Here is an 18,696-nt window from a genome sequence, read left to right as displayed (position 1 = left end):
CTTCTAGATGCTGAAAGCAATTGGCTCTAAGGCATCTGGAAAGCTTCTATTCCGAAACTCCGAATTGCTTCTCAAGGACCTGGTTATGGTAAAACTATGCAGCATTGAGAGCACTGAAGGAAGCAAAAATTGCTTCCGCAGCAAGACTCATGTTGATTGGCGTTCATGGTCTATAACGGCGCTATTCATTCTTTGGGCTATTTAGTCTTTAAGGCTGCGCTTGGCACACGACAAGAAAAGGCGTGGCTGGAATATAGTAGGTCATGGCCTACATTATTTACAGAGCATACACCAAGCATTGGATTATTTCTAATTGCTAATTTCACTTCCGTTTCGCGCTCAATGTAGAGTGATTAGGAATCTCCAGATTTGTTTGTAATTGTGATTTTTCCAAAGTTTTTCAGGCCGAAATAGCGGCTTTCCTCTTTTCTATCTCCACATGATGTAAACAATCATGACGTTAAATCATAGCATACGGACAAACAGTTGCATTTATTACATCGCTATCTTATAAGGAATTTTCATTAACGCGAAAATTAAAACACTTGAAACAAGTGCATGTTCCCCCCAAATAGTGCAACTTTCATCCCTGCTCATCTCGAATATTGATTTCTCTCTTCATCACTTCAAACTCCTTCCTTGCCTCATTGCATTGCATTTCTTAGACAATTCAATAACGCTTCACCCTACCTTTGATCTTTTCCATCATTTCGCGCACCACTTCCTGACCACGGTCTTCCCATTCCTTGCGATTGCGCATCGCGTAGTTCAGATACTCGTCGCTCGACACTCCAAATACACCGCATTCCTTCAGCTTCATAGCCAGTGGAATGATGTAAAAGTCGAAAAAGCCCAGCTCACCCTTGTACCAAAATGTTTCCGGGCTCTTTTCTGCTCGACTGGCTATGTAGGCCTGGTACAGCTCCAGGAACAGTCGCTCATTCCACTTCCGGTATATGTGCCAGTGCTGCATGGTGTGTGCCACATCGGAGGCCTGGATCAGGTGCTCGATTACAATCGTCGCCTTGCGGTTTGTCAAGTCTTTCAGGTCTTCCTGCATATTTGGGGAGGCTGTGAAGGCCTTCTCCCAGCGTGCGTTACGAATAGCCTTGAGATCCGGGTCCATGATATCCGTTGCCATGACGGAGTTGACTACCAACTGTCGGAACCGGGCCTTCTCCACGTCCGTGGCAAAGATGGCGGCTCGCAAATCTTTGAAGCTGTCGTCTAGCAACAGGTCCCAAGCTAGATCCACGGAGTTCTGCTCGGCAACACTCTTCCCCTGGTAGAATGTAGCAATCTTACTGTTCTCCTTCACTAGCTGCGCGTTGGGAACTCCACTGTGGTCGACGTCATGAATGAGTGCCGAAAAGACGCAAGCAAACTGAGTCAGAGGATCCGACGTGATGCCGTACGTGTGATCGTGTAGCTTGGAGGCGAAGGACCGCTTCTGGTTCTTCCCGTCCGACACCACCACATCCACGGGAGCCACAATACGGGACAACAGCTTTACCACTGACATGGTCACGTGCGAGGCGTGCTCAAAGTTGTGGAAGGGGTTGTTCCGGTACATGGCAGACACATTGGACACGTACTGCTGCAGCTGTGACGTGATACTGTCATCTAGCTCGATGTTCTCAGGATCCTGCTGGCGACGAGCAGCGTCCGCGTCGAACTCCGGCAGAGCCAGAATCTCCGTCACCTCGTCCAGGACCGTGGTCCCGGCTCCTCGGTTGTCGCCGGGACAGAAGTATTGCTTGGACGAGTCCTTCTTTGGTACCTTGGAGGCCTTGCGACGCGCCACGATTTGTTTGATCAATCGCGATAGTACATCGACGTTCCAGTCGATGAGACGCGAGGTCTTATTCGAAACAAGGTTGTAGACCTGCTGATCTGACTCGGCACTGGTCGTCATCAGACTATCCAACGCTACAGAGCTGTTATAGTTGTTGGGCGCAAGAACATCGTCGCTACTGTGCGTCGTGTCGGTTGTCGACCTCCCCTTACCCACATCTCCCACAGAAAGCCAGAATGTGTTGAGCTCGCCCTTTCCCTTGGCCACAATCGTATCCTCGCGTGCAACGAACCACTGGGTCTTGCCAGCATCTGCAAGCAGATCGGACGTCTCCTGCGAGATTTGAATGCGGCCGCGAATTCCGTTGCTTTCCATCCTTGCTGCCGTGTTCATGGTGTCTCCAAAGAGCTGAAAACGAGACCGCTCCCCGCGCAGGACACCGGCAGTCACGGGTCCGCTGTGTAACCCAATTCGTAGGGACAAGTCGGCCGTGTCCGGGCCTAGAGATACTTCCAGCTTTCTTGTCAGCGAGTGCATCTGGTGCATGCAGTCCTTGGCAAATCGAGCCATGACTACGGCATGATCCTTTCGCGGATCGGGCAGTCCAGCAACGGCAACGTAGCAGTCGCCGACCGTCTCGACTTTGAAGACACGACGCTTCTTGGCCGTCTCGTCGAACGAGTGGTACAGGGTCTCCAGCAGCTGGAAGACTTGTGCCGGCTCTCGAGACGAGCTCCATGCCGTGAAGCCGCTGATATCTGCAAACATGATGGTAGTATGGGGAAACAGCTCAGCAATGGGCTTGGTCTTGAAGAAGTCACTGTGATGCGCATTCTCGTCAGTGATGGCGGTATCAGAGGAGTCACCATTGTGCAGGAACGTCTTGAGACGAGAGTGGGCGGCCTGGTTGACGTCGCTTCTTGCCTTGGCATCTTCAAACAAGCGATCACGGACATTAGAAGGGAACAGCGATGACACGATAGCGTTAGATCGAGCAGCGGCATTAACCACTTTGATGTTACGGCGGTGGACGAAGCGGTCGTAGACCAAGAAGGTCAGAGCCATGAGGAAGAAGGTGGCTGCCACGAGGGAAGTGAAGACGATGGGAAGGCTGGACTTGTATCCCTGAGCAAACTGCTGACTGGGGTAGATGTGTAGAGAGTAACGGCAATGCCCGTCCGTGTTGGCAGCGAGCTCGGGGTCTCGATAGGCGTTGAAGGGAACGACGACTTCGTATTGGTTGAAGGCGGTTTCGTGTCGATCACCGTCGCCAAGATACAACGCGCGGTTTCCGGTCAATTCGTAGGAGAATATGCAATATGGCATTTTTCAGTACATTGATTGTTGCTGCACAGACAAAATGGTAGCCCCTTTTCTTTTTTACTTACTGTTGTCCGCAAGTATTTTCCAAGATGGAATTGATTCCGCTCACTTTATCGGGGAGCAGATCAGCCAAGTAGGCATCAAAAGCTGTAATTCCCGCAAGAAATCCGACAATGTTGGAATTGCGATTCCCCAGTTGCTCAAAAATTGGTGTGTATATTAATGTATGCGGGCGATCATGAGGACTCTCACTACCGGTACTTGTTACAAACTGAGCATGGAAGGCATTGTGGTCTTTCTCATTCCATACTGCTCCTGAGGTTCGTGACGCGTCCTCCACCCAGGTCAAGACCGAGTCTGTTTTGTTGGCCAAATACTATCTGTGAGACGACAAATCTTTCATCGGATGTCATGTTGTTTGCAATAGCGTACTTTTCAATAGTCGCATGGTGTCCATGACAAATTCCGTATTTTCAAACGACCGCACGTTGAAATTCTGGAGAGAAGAGGTGAAAGGAACAGGAGATGTCTGCCAGATAGTCACGCCCCAGTGGCGATAGATCAAGATCTCCTACCGCCGTTAAAAGCTCAAAAATCCGAGTGGGGATAGGGCCTTCGATGAAGGATGATACTTGTAAGGTCTGATCCGCTTCCAGTCGAATCTTTCGGCCCTCATCAAGCCACCCCTGATGCTCAACAGCATATTGCTCCCATTCCGCTTTGTCACCCGCGACAAACGGCGCAAAAAATAGAAGTTCGTTGCGCGATTGGGCTAAAGTATGTCAACCCGCGACTTCGAACATCGGCAACGAGACAAACGAAAAGGTCAAGTTCATGTTGGTCGCGTGTGCCGTCAACGTTTCTCCTAGTCCCTGGTAGGCCTCAAACATACTACCCGCCCGAAAGCGTGTAATGTCACGAACAGTGTTTGAAATAGGTAGTACTGGAGTCAAAAGGGGATCTGCTGAGATTTTAAATTTGGCGGAAGAAAGTAAAAATGCGACGCATAGCCTAACACGGGTCATTGTGAACGAAATTGGAAATCCAACCAAGGTCTATAGAAAGAAACTCCGAAATTCTGGGCACTTATACGGAGAAATCAGGCTGGATCAAGAGGGAAGTTCGCTGGTCACAATTTGCATGAACTGTAAACAAGGAATGGACTTTATGTTAGATTATCCCGGTACTTGTAGTCATCACAATATGTGTGCTACCGTAAAAAATGTTGCGAGAATTATATGGCTGTGGGCGAAGTAGAAACTTTCGCTGTAAATGGAAATTTTCTACAGTTCACGTGAAGCAATGGTTTTTGCCCGGGAAATGTATCTTAATAAGAAGTAAATGGTTTATTTAAAATCCTACGCAAGATTGTGAGGCAGTTTTGACTCTGTCTGGAGTTGTCGTCGCAATACTCGAGGCCTCATTTTATTTCGACTACACATGGGAGGATGTGGATCTGCAAATTGCTTCAGTCTTTTTGAAAAAAATCAAGAGGAACCCAACATAAATATTGATACATGAAAGCACTGGACAAATAGAGCTATACAAGAACGCCCAAAAACGCGGTTCAACCTAACCTTTGAGTCCTTCGATACCATATGAGAAGATATGGCGACATCTTGTTGCTGCTCATGCCAGCTACTTTCGTTATTAGTCCAATCACAGAGCAAACCAATTCGACTACCATACCTCCATTTACCATAGAAGGATCTATTACAGGGATAGAGGTACCTTCACCATTGTGTTTGAGCTTAAAAAGAGAATGCCGTTCGAGATCCTACGCGTTCGCAAACTGCTCGTTTGTAGCGACCGCCAGTGCTAGTCGAATGAAGAGTCCCCTGACAGCTTTATCGACCAAACACCAGAATCCTTATAAATTACCAATGTCGTCTTCTGCTCAATTCATCAAGGAAAAGAGACACCCTTGCTGGTAATTTCTTTCGAATATTCAATTGACCTATTCTATGGGTTGAGTTTCTGTTATACTGGGGCAAGCGTAGCGTGAATTTGCATATTCAACCATGCCAGCTACAATTTCTTCTCGGTTTTCCCATTCTATCTGATTTTTGGTAGCATGGTTCAAAGACTCGTCGCTCGACACGCCAAACACACCGCATTCCCTTAGCTTCTTCGCCAACGTAATGACATAAAAGCCAAACAAATCTAGTTCTCCCCTGTACCAATTCTCAGCAGGACTCTTCTAAGTCCCTCCATAACTGTATGCTTGAAAACATTTGAGGAATAACAGTTCGTTCCACTCCCGGTACACATGCAAAGGCTGCATCGTATGTGCTATCTGTCGGAGGCTTGAATAAAAAGTTCGATCACAATGGATGCTTTCCGATTCACGGAATCGCTTTACCTTTCCAGACAGGATTATTCCGAAAAAGCCTTTTCCAAGCGAACATTTTGAATTCTGGTCCATGATGTCCGGTTGCCGTCACGCAATTCACAAGCTGTCTAAATCGACGTTGTTCACACTCACCATCGCCAACGGTATCTCAAGATGCTTAAAGCTATTGTCCGTCAAGAATCCGCAATTGGTGCAGTCTGTGATTTTTTTCCCTCGTCGCAGGATCTTAACGCTCCATCCGGGTAAAAGTGCATAAGTGCGAATTGGCGTTTTTGTTTGACTCCGTTTCGACTCTTCGAACAGACGGTAGTCTTTGATCCCACGAAAGCCAAAAAATCGGAGAAATTATTGGTCCGGAAACAAATGTGGCACCAATCGTTTCATTTCTCTGTCCCGCGTATGACATTTCGAAGGAGATAAGGGAACACTTGCCTCCAACCAAGAATGAGTAGTTCCTACAGCTTATGTGAACGTGTTCGAGTCGGACACTTATGTTTTCAATTTTATCCACTGTCCATGGTCCCATGCAGAAAGTACAATGTTGGTTATGGTACAGTTACCTAGATGAGCCGGTCATCGGTCCCGCAGACTCAATCTCGATTCAACTGTGACATACTGCGTGTTGAAAAACACCATGCTTTAGAGGACCTAAACGTATTGCTGGATCTTCTTTCTACGGACGACCGTGTCCAGGAAAACTCGCGAGGACTTGCACTATAAGGAATATCATAGCCAAGCCCGAAAAGCTGCAATGACCCTCGAACCCCTCATCTCCCATCGCATCCGTCTTTTTTGCAATGGGCAAGTTTAATTGACGGTGATATAGTGTCTCTACCGCTTCCCGCCATGGTCTTCGTTTTCAAGTAGCGGCGCCCGGACTCTCACTCATGTCCGAAACAAGCGGAAAGAAGGGATTCCAAATTCCTGCTCTGACCGATTCCCGGTACGCCAATAGGAAATGAACTACAACCCCTTTCTACCAAGATTGCTAGTAGTAGTAGTGTAACTGATTGTGACAAGTGAGAGTGAAAATAGCCTCACTGGACGATGGAAAAGCCTTGGGAAAAAAGGGCCCCATAGTGATTTATTGTGTATGTGGTGCGTGCAATCAGTGTGTGTGTGTCTGTGCGCGCGAAAGATCAAGAGTGTCTCCAATAACGAGGGAAGACAGTAGCAGCGGAAGGGACCAGCGCAATAGCCGGAAAAACTTGGCCAAACTCGAGAACGAAACCAAGAGTATGTTGACGGTGAATGGGCACGTCACAAGTCCGGAGCGTAGGAGTCACGCGATTGCTACCATCGTGTACGATACGCACCAACAAAAGCGCGCCGTTGCGTTGGTAGAAACAAAGTCCTCCGCTGCGCAGCGCGAAGCCGAACGGGAATGCCAACCTTTCTTTGTAGAGTTGCCAAGTTTGCCGGAATCGCAACTCCGTGATCTCCGACAAATTGGTCTATTGCCCGCAGTTCCCAACAACAATGAGACCGAGGACGATCCGCATCGCTTTCGAGTCTGCTTGCTACGGGAGAAGCATGTTCAGTATCTGCAACAAGTCTGGACAAAAGGAGAACTCCTCGGTTCGTCTTTTGTCAGCCTGGATGCAAGCCGTACGTGGATGCTGTACTGGGCCTTGCACGCGAGCGATCTCATGGGACACCGCCCGTCCGTGAACGAACGTCGTCACATGCTAACAACCTTGCAATCTTGCTGGACGGAATTCACCGTGACGGCGCAAAACTACAAAGGGTCTTCCGGAAACGATAGCGAGGATCCGCAGGCTATATTACCGTCACCTGGCGCTACGTTGGGAGGGTTTGGTGGAGGGCCGGGACAAATGCCACACGCGGCCACGACGTACGCTGCCGTCTTGGCCTTGAGTATTTTGGCAACACACTGTGAAGATGACAATGACATCAGTACGGAAGATCATGCAGTATCCGAATCAGCCATGAAGCTTTTGCAACGCATCCGCCTACCAGTGTATAGCTGGATGCTGTCGTTGCAAGAACCGGACGGTTCGTTTCGAATGCAGCACGATGGGGAAATCGACGTACGCGCCACGTATTGTGTCCTGGCAGTGGCCAAGCTGTTGAATATCTGCTGTACCGAAACACTGGGCAGCAACAAAGTCGTCGAAAGCGTGGTACGCTGTCAGACCTTTGAAGGCGGCTTTGGCGGTGAACCGTGGACGGAAGCCCACGGGGGGTACACATTTTGTGCAGTGGCGGCTCTGCAACTCCTCAATCGTGTAGATGCTGCCAATGTACCGGCCTTGACTCGCTGGTTGACAGCACAACAATGTGGTTTCGAAGGCGGCTTTCAGGGTCGCACCAATAAGCTCGTCGACGGATGCTACAGTTTTTGGCAAGGCGGGGCCGCGTCCATCGTTAGTGCCTTTGTGGCCGCACACCAAAAACAATCATCTCCACAAACAGCTACAAATAACCACAACGATCCTTGGCTAGAAAATAGCAGTAGCGCCGATCGTACCACTGATCAGCTACTGTTCGACCAAGGGATGTTACAGCGTTATGTTCTACTTTGCGCGCAAAACGTAACTGGTGGTTTGCGGGACAAGCCGTCGGCACGTCGGGATTTCTATCATTCGTGTTACAATATATCGGGACTTTCCGTGGCGCAGCAAGTGGACTCGTTACCAGATTTTGGCCATCCGTCAGAATCCGTTGTACACGAAACGCATCCCGTCTACAATCTACGTACTGAGCGTGTGCGGAAGATGCTAACGCACTGGCAAACGCAACCAATCATACTCGATCTGTCGTAGCGAAGTATGTGCACAAACCTTACCAAAAAGATCGGCCATTCCTGTCGATAGCTGGACTGTCGTTGCACGGGATTTTGCTTGCCTTGTCTCGAAAATGACATTTGACGACCGATGTGGCCATGCAGCACGGTTCTACTAAAGATTGTTGGTTCACGCTGGTACCATCCGGCAGGTCAAGAATATGTTGCGCCGTTTTTTGCGCACAAGTGTCCCTCAAATACCATTCCCCCATTTGCTCAAAGAACTTGCCTTTGTTGATTTTGCTCTTGGTCCAACTCATATGGAACAAATACGGGTTAACGTGTCCGGCAAAATAATCCTTCATAAAGTCCTTGCGTCGGTGATAGGCGTGACCACCAGGAAAGTCGTTTTCAAGGCGCGAGAATATTTTTACCTTGAGTCCGTACATGGAGGCATGCTCCTGCAGCAAAGCGACGAGCGGGATTTGGTGGGATTTAGTCGTCAAAATCAAATCGCCCGCGAGGAGTAGCGAATTGAAAAAATAGCGAGTCTTGTCGTTGTGGCGGACAAAGTAAAAGCCCGTATTGGCTGAATACGGCGCGTAGTATATCGCGTGGTTCCCATCATCCTGAAAATAAACGTCGTAATAGTCTGGGCTGACCTCGTCGTTCGCACTGGATGTGTCGTTGTGAAAGTATTCGAGCGGATTGCGCAACCATACTATGTCTACGTCTTGAAACAATAAATCATACCCCAACATGCTGACTAGCTGTACACAGTATACCTTGGCCATCATCATGGCCCGAAACTTGACGTCTGCATATGCCCTCGCAGCTTCCTTGGGCATTTCGCCAAACACAACTGGATCATAGAAAACCGACAAGCCCAATCCGATCGCCAAATCCCGAGTTTCCTCGTCCGTGGCGAACACCAAGACGGCCTCTAAAGCCGTGTCGAGCCCCCGCGCTCGGGCGGCACAGGCGAAGTTTAGCAGCAACTCCGACTGTCCGTGATTACAGACCATGACGACAATCGTGTTATCGACGGCCACGGACGCCGCGATCGGTCTCAATTTGTCCAACGTCTGGGTTATATTCTGCAAGTACGGCGTCAAGGTCGACCACGCTTGCATTGTCTGTTCCATGGTTGGCGTTTTGGTTGACTTCCGTCCCGATTGATGGGCTCCTCGATTGACGAGCCGCAGTGGCAGGTGTGGGTCGAGCTTGCCCGACTGTGGCAACCGCATAAACTTTTGCAAATGGAACGCTTCGTATTGACCCATAAGGGCCACGCATTGACGACGCTTCAAATTGTGGTCCGTGAGCACCACGTGTAGATTATCACAATTTTCGGTAGCATCGGCAGCGCTGAGTAAAGGTATGGTGGTTTGTGAGGAGGCTTCGGCGGCCGCAAACGGATCCGTGGGCAACGATCGCGGCGAGTTGTGCAGAATGACGACTTGATCGTTCTGTGGCGACGACGGATCCAACGGTACCCCCATGGGAAACAGAGCCGCAAACTCGTTGCGATCCACGCGGGTCATGCCTTGAACTATATCGTGTAGATTGGCAGGTATCCGTGCGGCGGTATCTTCCTGCTCCAGCTTGTGTTTGTACTTCCAGGCGGAAGATATTTCGTTCACTCGCTCTTCTACTCGTGTGTTGAGCTCTTCCGCCGACGAACAAGAAGAGTGTGATGCGAAAGTTACACTACCCAGCAAGACACCCAGATAAAAGCAAACAACTCCAAACGTGGCACACAAAGCAAGGGTCCGATAGGGCGTCGCTCGTCGGTAGGCATTGGCATGCCTTCCCGCCGTCTTGTCATTCCTGGTAGCTACCATTGTGACGCTACCTTCGACCCACCTCCACGGAGCGATGAAATGGGATCGATGCACCAACAATGAAAAGTCAGTGTGCAGATATCTACAGCTTTCGCGCACACACAGAGAGCTAACAGGACTCAGGACGGATGATGAACAAGAGACGATTGTCCCGACGGTGCCTGCCTGTGTTCACTGCCAGCGACGCAATTCACCGTCACATCAACTATAGGTGAGCACCAAAAGTACACGGAACGCCATCGCGACGAAAACGACCAAAATGTCCAACAATGACCGGGGAGATATCACAGTCACCTGTCAATAGAATCTACGAGCTCAGACACTAAGGAACTGCGAGTGCAACACAACGAACGAACTCCCATATTTTCACATTTAATACGACGTAGCAACTGTACGCTTGGTTTGGAGCTTATAGTATTACTTCTTTTCAAAGCAACAGCTAGGTATGCAACTTATTGCTCAATTCGCTCACCGTACTTCTCTCGGCCATCCAATCATCACTAGGAGAAGCTTGTCTTTGATGTCACGCAAGGCTGTGTGGTGTTAGTGCTGCTGCAAAGCTTTCTGCACTTCCGCAATGTCGCGTTCTACCCGACGCCCGACCGTTTCCAACTCGGTCAAACTGGTTTGATGTTGGCTCAGAATCTTGACTATCTGTCCGACATCCCCCTGTAGTACGCGGGTTCGGGTATCGTCCAGCGTGAGCGCCGTTTCCTGGAGCGAACGGTGCAGTGTTTGAAAACGCGTCGTGATGGCTTCCGCCGTACTGTAGGCGCGTTCCCGTTCCAAATCGGCATCGACCGTGGCCAAAGCGCCTTGAGCTTGAAAGAGCTCGTCCACGTGGGTTTCGATCGTTTCTAAAGTACCGTCCAATTCGGTTTGATAGGCTGCAATGCCCGTGAGCACACGTTCGACTTCTTCCTGCTGCACCAGGCATCGCTGCGTCTGTTGCGCGAGTTTCGCCATGTCTCGTTGCGAATCCCGTAAAATCGCGTCGTACTCAGCAACTCGAAGGGCTTCGGCAACATACGCAAGCGCATCCTTTTCCAATTCCTTTTGAAAGACGTTGAGGGTTTCTTCGACCGTGAGAGTTTGATACTCGAGTTTGACGGGTTCTGTGCTAGGAGCTGTAATTGTCGGTGCGGGAGCCGCAGTTTGTCCCGGGGTCGGTACAGGCGCGGGAGTGACTGGATCTTTCGGAGTTGCCGGTGTCGGTGTACTGACCGGAGCCGGCGTGGACCCCCCAAAGGAAAAACTGGACGATTTTGCTTCGGGTTGGGGCGTCGAGGCAGCCGCTACCGGTGCCGGAGCCGCGGTAGCGCCTCCAAAGGAAAATCCACTCGTAGAAGCGCCACCTTCGGGGTTCGATGCAGCCTTGCCATCGCTTCCGGTAAACGCAGATGCTGCTGCTGGTGTTTTACTGTCTCCAAAAGTAAATCCACCAGTGGTGCTCTTATGCTTATCACTATCAGAGTTTTGTCCCAAAGTAGGCAACGGATCACTGGTACCCGAACTGCTGAGAGAAAAACCTCCTCCTCCTCCACTGGAAGTACTGGTACTCGCTGGCTGTTTCGTGGATGGGGCGCCACCGAAGTTAAAACCACTTCCCATTGACTGTGATGGAGCAGGCTTCTGGTTACTGTCACTCGTCTTGGCGGTTACTGGTGTAGCCCCGAAGGAAAAACCAGTACCCGAAGCCGGTGCTGCGGTAGTGTTGGAAGCTACCGCGGGCGTTCCAAAGCTAAAAGCACCGGCGCCGGACCCTCCGGTACTGCTCACTGTACCACCCGATGCTGGAGCTGGCGTTGGCGTACTACTACCCGTCGATGGCGCCCCGAACGCAAACCCCCCACCACTGCTACTCCCAAACGCCGGTGCGGAAGTGGATCCAGCACCGCCGGTGGCACCAACGCCCGCGCCGAACGAAAAGCCTCCAGCCGCTGGAGCTGGTGCGGGTGTGGACGAGGAGCCACCGAACGAAAAGCCACCGCCGCTTCTACTGCTACTGTTTCCCCCCGGAGCGCTATTGTTCGTACCACTTCCTCCGCTACTCCCAAAGTTAAAACTCGCCATGATAAATGGTTTTGACTGTGGTCTATGTGTAATGGTAGAATGGTATATTAGGTTTTCATCGTTGTGTGCAATAGAACGATCAAGCTTTGCTCGACAACCTCGGCGCAACGGATCACGGCAAGGCAGCCAGGGGGGAGTCCAAACGATCATATTTATCCCAAATGTCATCATTTGAGTATGGCTTGTGTGCTTCCAGAACGACAGTACGGTAACTGTCAGATATTCGTACTTCAAAGCTGACTAACTTTAAGAGCAATCACTGTCAATAACTCCAGTAAACAAGCAAAATCTACGGAACAATCCTATATTGATTTTAGTCTTTGAAAAATACGTGCTGCTAGCTTAAAAAGGAACACCGCTCCAATACTTACCTACCTACCTATCCACCCATATGCCTACCTTGCGACGAGACCTTGAGTCGCTTCGAACGATTCGTATCAACTCACACGCGAAGTTCGTGAAAGTGGTCGAGTGGATCATAATGTTGACAGCCACCTTTTTCAGCAATAGCATCACTAGCCGTGTTCGGTTGCCCCGTCATAGCCAGAACGCGTTCCCATGTAGTACCACAGGGACTCATTTGACGAGGACTGGACGCCACCAGCTGGGGGATGGGCAAATACACCACGTTGTTGTTCACTAACCCCACGGAAAAGCCCGTGTACCCCGCCATGGCTCCGTGTACCGCGTTCTGCGCAAGCTCCATACAATACAGCGAGTCCGCGCCGTTCGCGGGTACCGACCGTACCGTGTACGAAGGGTCAATGTACTTCATCGAAGCCTCTTCGCCGTGCTCCACAAAGTAATCCTTGATCCGGTCTCGCATGTATTCTCCGATCGGAGGCAACAGCCGGTTCCCTCCCCTGTCCACCACGTTCGTGGCTTCCAGTAGCTCTTCGCCGGCCCCTTCTGCCACCACCACCACGGCAAACTTTTGCTCTTTCACACGCTGCCGCAAAAACGGCAACACACCGCCCGGTCCGTCCAGTACGATGGGCACTTCCGGTACCAGCACCAAATCCACGTCGCCGGACCCCAAAGCCGCAAAGGTGGCCAGGTAGCCCGCCGACCGCCCCATGAGCTTGATGATGCCAACCGCGTTGGGTACGGTGCACATAGCCTCGGTCTTGGCCGAGCGGATCGACGCCTGCGCCGCTTCGACAGCGCTCACGAACCCAAAGCTGCGATCGATGTAATCAATGTCGTTGTCGATGGTTTTAGGAATTCCGGCAACGGCAATGTTCAAGCCGGCTTCCATACATGCCTCGTGGATTTTGTAGGCACTGTTGATGTCAGCATTGATTGAATCGAAGCAGAGAACGAACGGAAACAGCGAGATCCAATAATGAGAACGGGGTAAGAGCGGGAGTTCTAAAATTCGACACCAGTTTTGTCAACAGCAACAGCAACAACAATAGTAACAACAACGACAGCATAAAAAAACAACGACAACAACCACAACGTTCTGCACTTACCCTCGGTGAGTACCGTCACCACCGATAATGTAGAGTTGCGAAATACTTTTGGAACGCAAGAATGACAATATTTTGTCCATTTCAAAACCTCCACGGGATGTCCGCAAGATGGTACCGCCCTCGTGGTGAATGTTTTCCACCATTTCTTTTGTAAGTAAAATAGGTGCGTATTCGGGATTGTGAAAGCCATGATACCCACCGGTAATGCCCCAGACATCCTGTGCGCCGTACAGGTTGTGTAGAGAATGTACGAGCTCACGAATGACGTTATTGAGGCCGGGGCAGAGTCCACCACAAGTGATAATGGCGGCATTTACCTGGGACGGCCGGAAATGCAAAATACGTCGAGGCCCGCCTCGAAGGAACGCTCTCGAAACCTTTTCCATACCGGGTTTACGTATGGTATCAACTAAAAGAATTTCTCTGCAATTCCAATGTAGATCTTAGCAAACATTTCAAAAGGCGCACGAGATGATAGCCTTGTATCAGCTTACCGTTCTTCTACGAAATGATTGTATTGGATGTTAGCCCTTCGCGCCCGCTTCGGGACATCGGGAGAACTTCCCGGCTTGGGATGATCGTCTGGCTTTAGGGTGTATTTGATTCGATTGTTACCGATCTCACCTTCCGCTTGGTATGATGGGTATTTTCCGCGCAGGCTTTCAATCTTGGCAACAAACACTTTTTGAAGGAATATATCTGTGTCTTGCACGTAGCCGTCACAGGCGTCGTATTCCTTAGAACCGACAGATTCGAGAGAGCAGTCGTCGGCAAACATAGGTTAGCCTTTTAAAAAACTCTGGCGGAAAAGCAAGCTTGTTGCTTTCTTCAAATATTCAGGAAGATGATTACTGACAGTGAGTGAGAAGAAACAGTAAACGGAACCTCTACTAGAGAATGTCAGCCATTATGTTGCTTTCCCGAACTCATGCCTCACTTCGCGCAACCAATAGGAACCGATGGTATCTACGATTTGTTGAATCGAGGGAAATCGAAAGCGCTTTCGCAATTAATTGACAGATTACAGAGAAAAGTCCAACTCCTTGGAATTCTACAGAAAGGAACTGTCTCCTCAGACGACGCGTCACAGGAACTCTTCATATAAAGCATACGACAGCCGACATTCACTCAGACTTGGCGTCAAATAATGACCTAACAGGCGAGTCGTTAGCCACCATAACATCCTTTACTGTTAGAGAGACTTCACCTTGCCGATTCCAAAGGATTACTTGTCTTCTGAGTAGAGATTTCGTCTGCTCTCTACAACCACCTTGTTCTAGCTTGCAGTGATACAGAGATTTTCTATTGGTAGGCCCCTCATGATTCTTCCATCCTGTATCAATTGTTTACGGAGAATTTGCAATAGACTAAGGAACTTGGGAGGCTTCACGTGTTATTAATTTAGCGTTGAGCAAAATCAGTCGTCCTTTTCTATAGGGGAATGGGCTGCTCTTCGGAACGAACGTAAGGCGTCGTGTTCGGTTGCCCCGTCATAGCCAGAACGCGTTCCCACGTAGTACCACAGGGACTCATTTGACGAGGACTGGACGCCACCAGCTGGGGGATGGGCAAATACACCACGTTGTTGTTCACCAACCCCACAGAAAAGCCCGTGTACCCCGCCATGGCTCCGTGTACCGCGTTCTGCGCAAGCTCCATACAATACAGCGAGTCCGCGCCGTTCGCGGGTACCGACCGTACCGTGTACGACGGGTCAATATACTTCATTGTGGCCTCTTCGCCGTGCTCCACAAAGTACTCCTTAATTCGGTCCCGCATGTATTCTCCGATCGGAGGCAACAGCCGGTTCCCTCCCCTGTCCACCACATTCGTGGCTTCCAGTAGCTCTTCGCCGGCTCCTTCCGCCACCACCACCACGGCAAACTTTTGCTCTTTCACACGCTGCCGCAAAAACGGCAACACACCGCCCGGTCCGTCCAGTACGATGGGCACTTCCGGTACCAGCACCAAATCCACGTCGCCGGACCCCAAAGCCGCAAAGGTGGCCAGGTAGCCCGCCGACCGCCCCATGAGCTTGATGATGCCAACCGCGTTGGGTACGGTGCACATAGCCTCGGTCTTGGCCGAGCGGATCGACGCCTGCGCCGCTTCGACAGCGCTCACGAACCCAAAGCTGCGATCGATGTAATCAATGTCGTTGTCGATGGTTTTAGGAATTCCGGCAACGGCAATGTTCAAGCCGGCTTCCATACATGCCTCGTGGATTTTGTAGGCACTGTTGGTGTCAGCATTGATTGAATCGAAGCAGAGAACGAACGGAAACAGCGAGATCCAATAATGAGAACGGGGTAAGAGCGGGAGTTCTAAAATTCGACACCAGTTTTGTCAACAGCAACAGCAACAACAATAGTAACAACAACGACAGCATAAAAAACAACGACAACAACCACAACGTTCTGCACTTACCCTCGGTGAGTACCGTCACCACCGATAATGTAGAGTTGCGAAATACTCTTGGAACGCAAGAATGACACTATCGCGTCGATCTCAAATCCGCCCCGGGATGTCCGCAAGATGGTCCCACCTTCGTGATGAATGTTTTCCACCATTTCGTTCGTCAACAAGACGGGTGCGTATTCGGGATTGTGAAAGCCGTGGTAGCCACCGGTAATGCCCCAGACGTTCTGTGCGCCGTACAAGTTGTGTAGAGAATGCACGAGCTCACGAATAACGTTGTTGAGACCCGGGCAGAGTCCACCGCAGGTAACAATGGCGGCGTTGACCAGCGACGGATCGAAATGCAACAATTTCCGGGGACCGGCACGGTGGAACGCTCGTGACGACTTGTCCATACCAGGAACACGAACGGTGTCGACCAAGACGAGTTCTCTACAACAGTCCAGCAACGGCGGTGGGGTCAGTAGAATTTTCAATTTAGCGCGCAGTCGGTGTGGCTCACCGGTAGGCGCACGACACGGCGTTGTTTGATACGTACCGATCTTCAATGAGATGATTGTATTCAATATTGGCGATTCTCGAGTTGACGGAGGGAGCGATTGTATCCGAGGCCAAAAGTCGTTTGCCTTCCCTTCTCCGACAATACTTGATCATATTGGTCGTCTTTACGTGTGCATCCACGTTTTCGAACGACGTGAATTTGTCGCGCAAGGTTTCGATTTCAGCGACCAAGACGTTGTCGACGCTGGAGGCCTCCGTCGGGTCGCGGACGTATCCTGCCGTTGCAATGCACTCCTCCGCATCAAAAGTATTTAGCGAACACTCGTCGGCAAACAGAAAGCGCACCGACGACGAATCGCCGATGTGTGCCGAGCTCCGTGACGAGACGGAGGACGCGATAGAAAAGGCGTCGACGAAACACCGTGACGATACCGAAAGCAGCAGCGGACCCCCCGTGACGGCGAGTACCAGCCAAGAAGCGCGGTTCCGTCTCTCATTCATGGTGGAGCGTGGACACGAATCAATCAATCAATCAATCAACCACTAAGGAATCATTGGCACCCCCCAACGGGCCGAACACTAGAGTCCCAGTGCGAGTCGGCTTTCCCAGACACGTGAGAGCAGTAGAGGAAACTAGGTACCACCTACCTAGCTGGCTGGACTAGTTAATTAGTTAGCTAGGTCGTTGACCGTCATTATCTGTGACACCCATTGCGGTGTTCGATTCCTTGGAATTCTATTTGGTACGCCCAGAGAAAACTCCCATCTCACAAACTCCTTTCGAATCCGGGTTCTCCGAAGACGTCGGGGACGTTCGAGATCCAAGAATCATTTTCGTTTCGTTCGGATCTTGGACTGTTGGGAAACACAAATACTGTTGTCACACATAAACAGTGGAAAGACGTGAACGGGAGCCGTCGTCAAAAGGAATCCGCAACCACTTCATACTCACTACTCGTGCCACAATCGATTCGATTCGATCCGCACAAAACTTACCGAATCAGTACAACAAGATAACCGACCTAAAACCTACCCGAGTATGTCGTATTGGACGGGCTCCCGTCGCGTGCTGGCGACCATCAAACACCAAAGCCCTCGGCTCCGTACGAGCAGCCGTACCGTACGTTGGGCGTCCTCGTTACTAAAAGATTCCTACGAATTCGTGCAAGTCGAGACCAAACCCGATCTTGGTGTCGGATTGATTCGTCTCCACCGTCCCAAGGCGCTCAACGCGCTCTGCGACGCCCTCTTTGACGATCTGATCCACGCCGCCACCGCCTTGGACCAGGACGACGCCATTGGTTGTCTAGTTGTCACCGGATCCACCAAGGCATTTGCCGCGGGAGCGGATATTTCCGAAATGCAAACCCGCACCTTTGAATACGCCTACCGAACGGTACGTACTTTCACCTATATTTACCATTGGAACGACCATGTGTGATACACCGTTGCCTGTGCCGGATACCTGTATGATAGGAAGCGACAGACACATGGCCACTCCACCATCACTCTTTGATTTTCTCACAATTCCAAAATCCATTTTATCGTTGGGCGACAGAACATGTTCTCCGAATGGGCCAAATTCACCAACGTTTCGAAACCAACGATTGCGGCCGTCAACGGCTTTGCCCTCGGCGGCGGTTGCGAACTCGCCATGATGTGTGACATTCTGATTGCCGGCGACAAGGCCAAATTTGGGCAACCGGAAATCAATCTGGGCGTCATCCCCGGTGCCGGCGGAACGCAGCGCTTGACCCGGGCGATTGGTAAGGCCAAGGCCATGCACATGTGTCTAACGGGTGAAATGATGGACGCTGCCGCCGCGGAACGAGCCGGCCTCGTCGCCAAAATATATCCGGCCGACGAACTCGTCGACGAAGCGGTAAAAATGGCCGCGGGGATCGCCAGTAAGGGACGGATGAGCGTCATGATGGCCAAGGAAGCCGTCAATGCGTCACAAGAATTACCGCTACAAGAAGGACTACGGCTCGAACGCCGCTTTTTTCACGCGCTCTTCGCCACCGAGGATCAAACGGAAGGTATGTCGGCCTTTTTGGAAAAGCGCACGCCGGAATTTAAACACAAGTAAAACACTGTGCCTGCTCGGGAGGGTATAGCGAGCCTTTTTCACTACGGTAACCAACTCGTTAACCAACAAGTTAAGACTG

The 18,696-nt window shown here is 50.6% G+C and overlaps 7 protein-coding genes across 7 annotated transcripts; 2 read left to right on the top strand and 5 right to left on the bottom strand.

Moving 5' to 3' along the window:
- Positions 1–670: 670 nt before the first annotated feature.
- On the bottom strand, positions 671–3,121 carry PHATRDRAFT_50428 (predicted protein; the record flags this gene model as incomplete). The annotated part of the gene is made up of 1 exon (XM_002185275.1): positions 671–3,121. One exon carries the CDS (start codon positions 3,119–3,121, stop codon positions 671–673), a length of 2,451 nt encoding a protein of 816 aa, XP_002185311.1.
- Positions 3,122–6,952: 3,831 nt separating this feature from the next.
- On the top strand, positions 6,953–8,257 carry PHATRDRAFT_16932 (predicted protein; the record flags this gene model as incomplete). Its single annotated transcript, XM_002185328.1, has 4 exons — positions 6,953–7,148; positions 7,218–7,349; positions 7,398–7,870; positions 7,973–8,257. Coding segments are annotated over 4 exons (1,086 nt in total), but the record flags the coding sequence as incomplete, so codon positions are not given.
- A 19-nt stretch (positions 8,258–8,276) lies between these two features.
- Positions 8,277–10,061, bottom strand: PHATRDRAFT_41383 (predicted protein; the record flags this gene model as incomplete). Its single annotated transcript, XM_002185274.1, has 1 exon — positions 8,277–10,061. The coding sequence occupies one exon, from the start codon at positions 10,059–10,061 to the stop codon at positions 8,277–8,279; it is 1,785 nt and encodes a 594-aa protein (XP_002185310.1).
- Positions 10,062–10,456: 395 nt separating this feature from the next.
- Positions 10,457–12,186, bottom strand: PHATRDRAFT_50425 (predicted protein). Its single transcript, XM_002185273.1, has one exon. It carries the CDS (start codon positions 12,132–12,134, stop codon positions 10,605–10,607), a length of 1,530 nt encoding a protein of 509 aa, XP_002185309.1. The 5' UTR covers positions 12,135–12,186; the 3' UTR covers positions 10,457–10,604.
- Positions 12,187–12,541: 355 nt separating this feature from the next.
- PFK_2 (phosphofructokinase) lies at positions 12,542–14,586 on the bottom strand. The gene is made up of 3 exons (XM_002185272.1): positions 14,104–14,586; positions 13,610–14,032; positions 12,542–13,417 (listed from the first exon to the last, which is right to left on the bottom strand). Exons 1-3 carry the CDS (start codon positions 14,385–14,387, stop codon positions 12,577–12,579), a joined length of 1,548 nt encoding a protein of 515 aa, XP_002185308.1. The 5' UTR covers positions 14,388–14,586; the 3' UTR covers positions 12,542–12,576.
- A 396-nt stretch (positions 14,587–14,982) lies between these two features.
- On the bottom strand, positions 14,983–17,135 carry PFK_1 (pyrophosphate-dependent phosphofructose kinase). The gene is made up of 3 exons (XM_002185271.1): positions 16,566–17,135; positions 16,037–16,459; positions 14,983–15,845 (listed from the first exon to the last, which is right to left on the bottom strand). The coding sequence occupies exons 1-3, from the start codon at positions 17,027–17,029 to the stop codon at positions 15,041–15,043; spliced, it is 1,692 nt and encodes a 563-aa protein (XP_002185307.1). The 5' UTR covers positions 17,030–17,135; the 3' UTR covers positions 14,983–15,040.
- On the top strand, positions 16,282–18,696 carry PHATRDRAFT_55192 (hydratase enyol-coa hydratase; the record flags this gene model as incomplete). Its single annotated transcript, XM_002185327.1, has 3 exons — positions 16,282–16,333; positions 17,698–17,924; positions 18,087–18,696. The coding sequence occupies 3 exons, from the start codon at positions 16,282–16,284 to the stop codon at positions 18,615–18,617; spliced, it is 810 nt and encodes a 269-aa protein (XP_002185363.1). The 3' UTR covers positions 18,618–18,696.

This window comes from Phaeodactylum tricornutum, chromosome 29 (genome assembly GCF_000150955.2).
Source record: "Phaeodactylum tricornutum CCAP 1055/1 chromosome 29, whole genome shotgun sequence".
In the NCBI taxonomy this organism is placed as follows: Eukaryota; Bacillariophyta; class Bacillariophyceae; order Surirellales; family Neidiaceae; genus Phaeodactylum; species Phaeodactylum tricornutum.
This window is presented reverse-complemented; position numbering and strand designations above follow the sequence as displayed.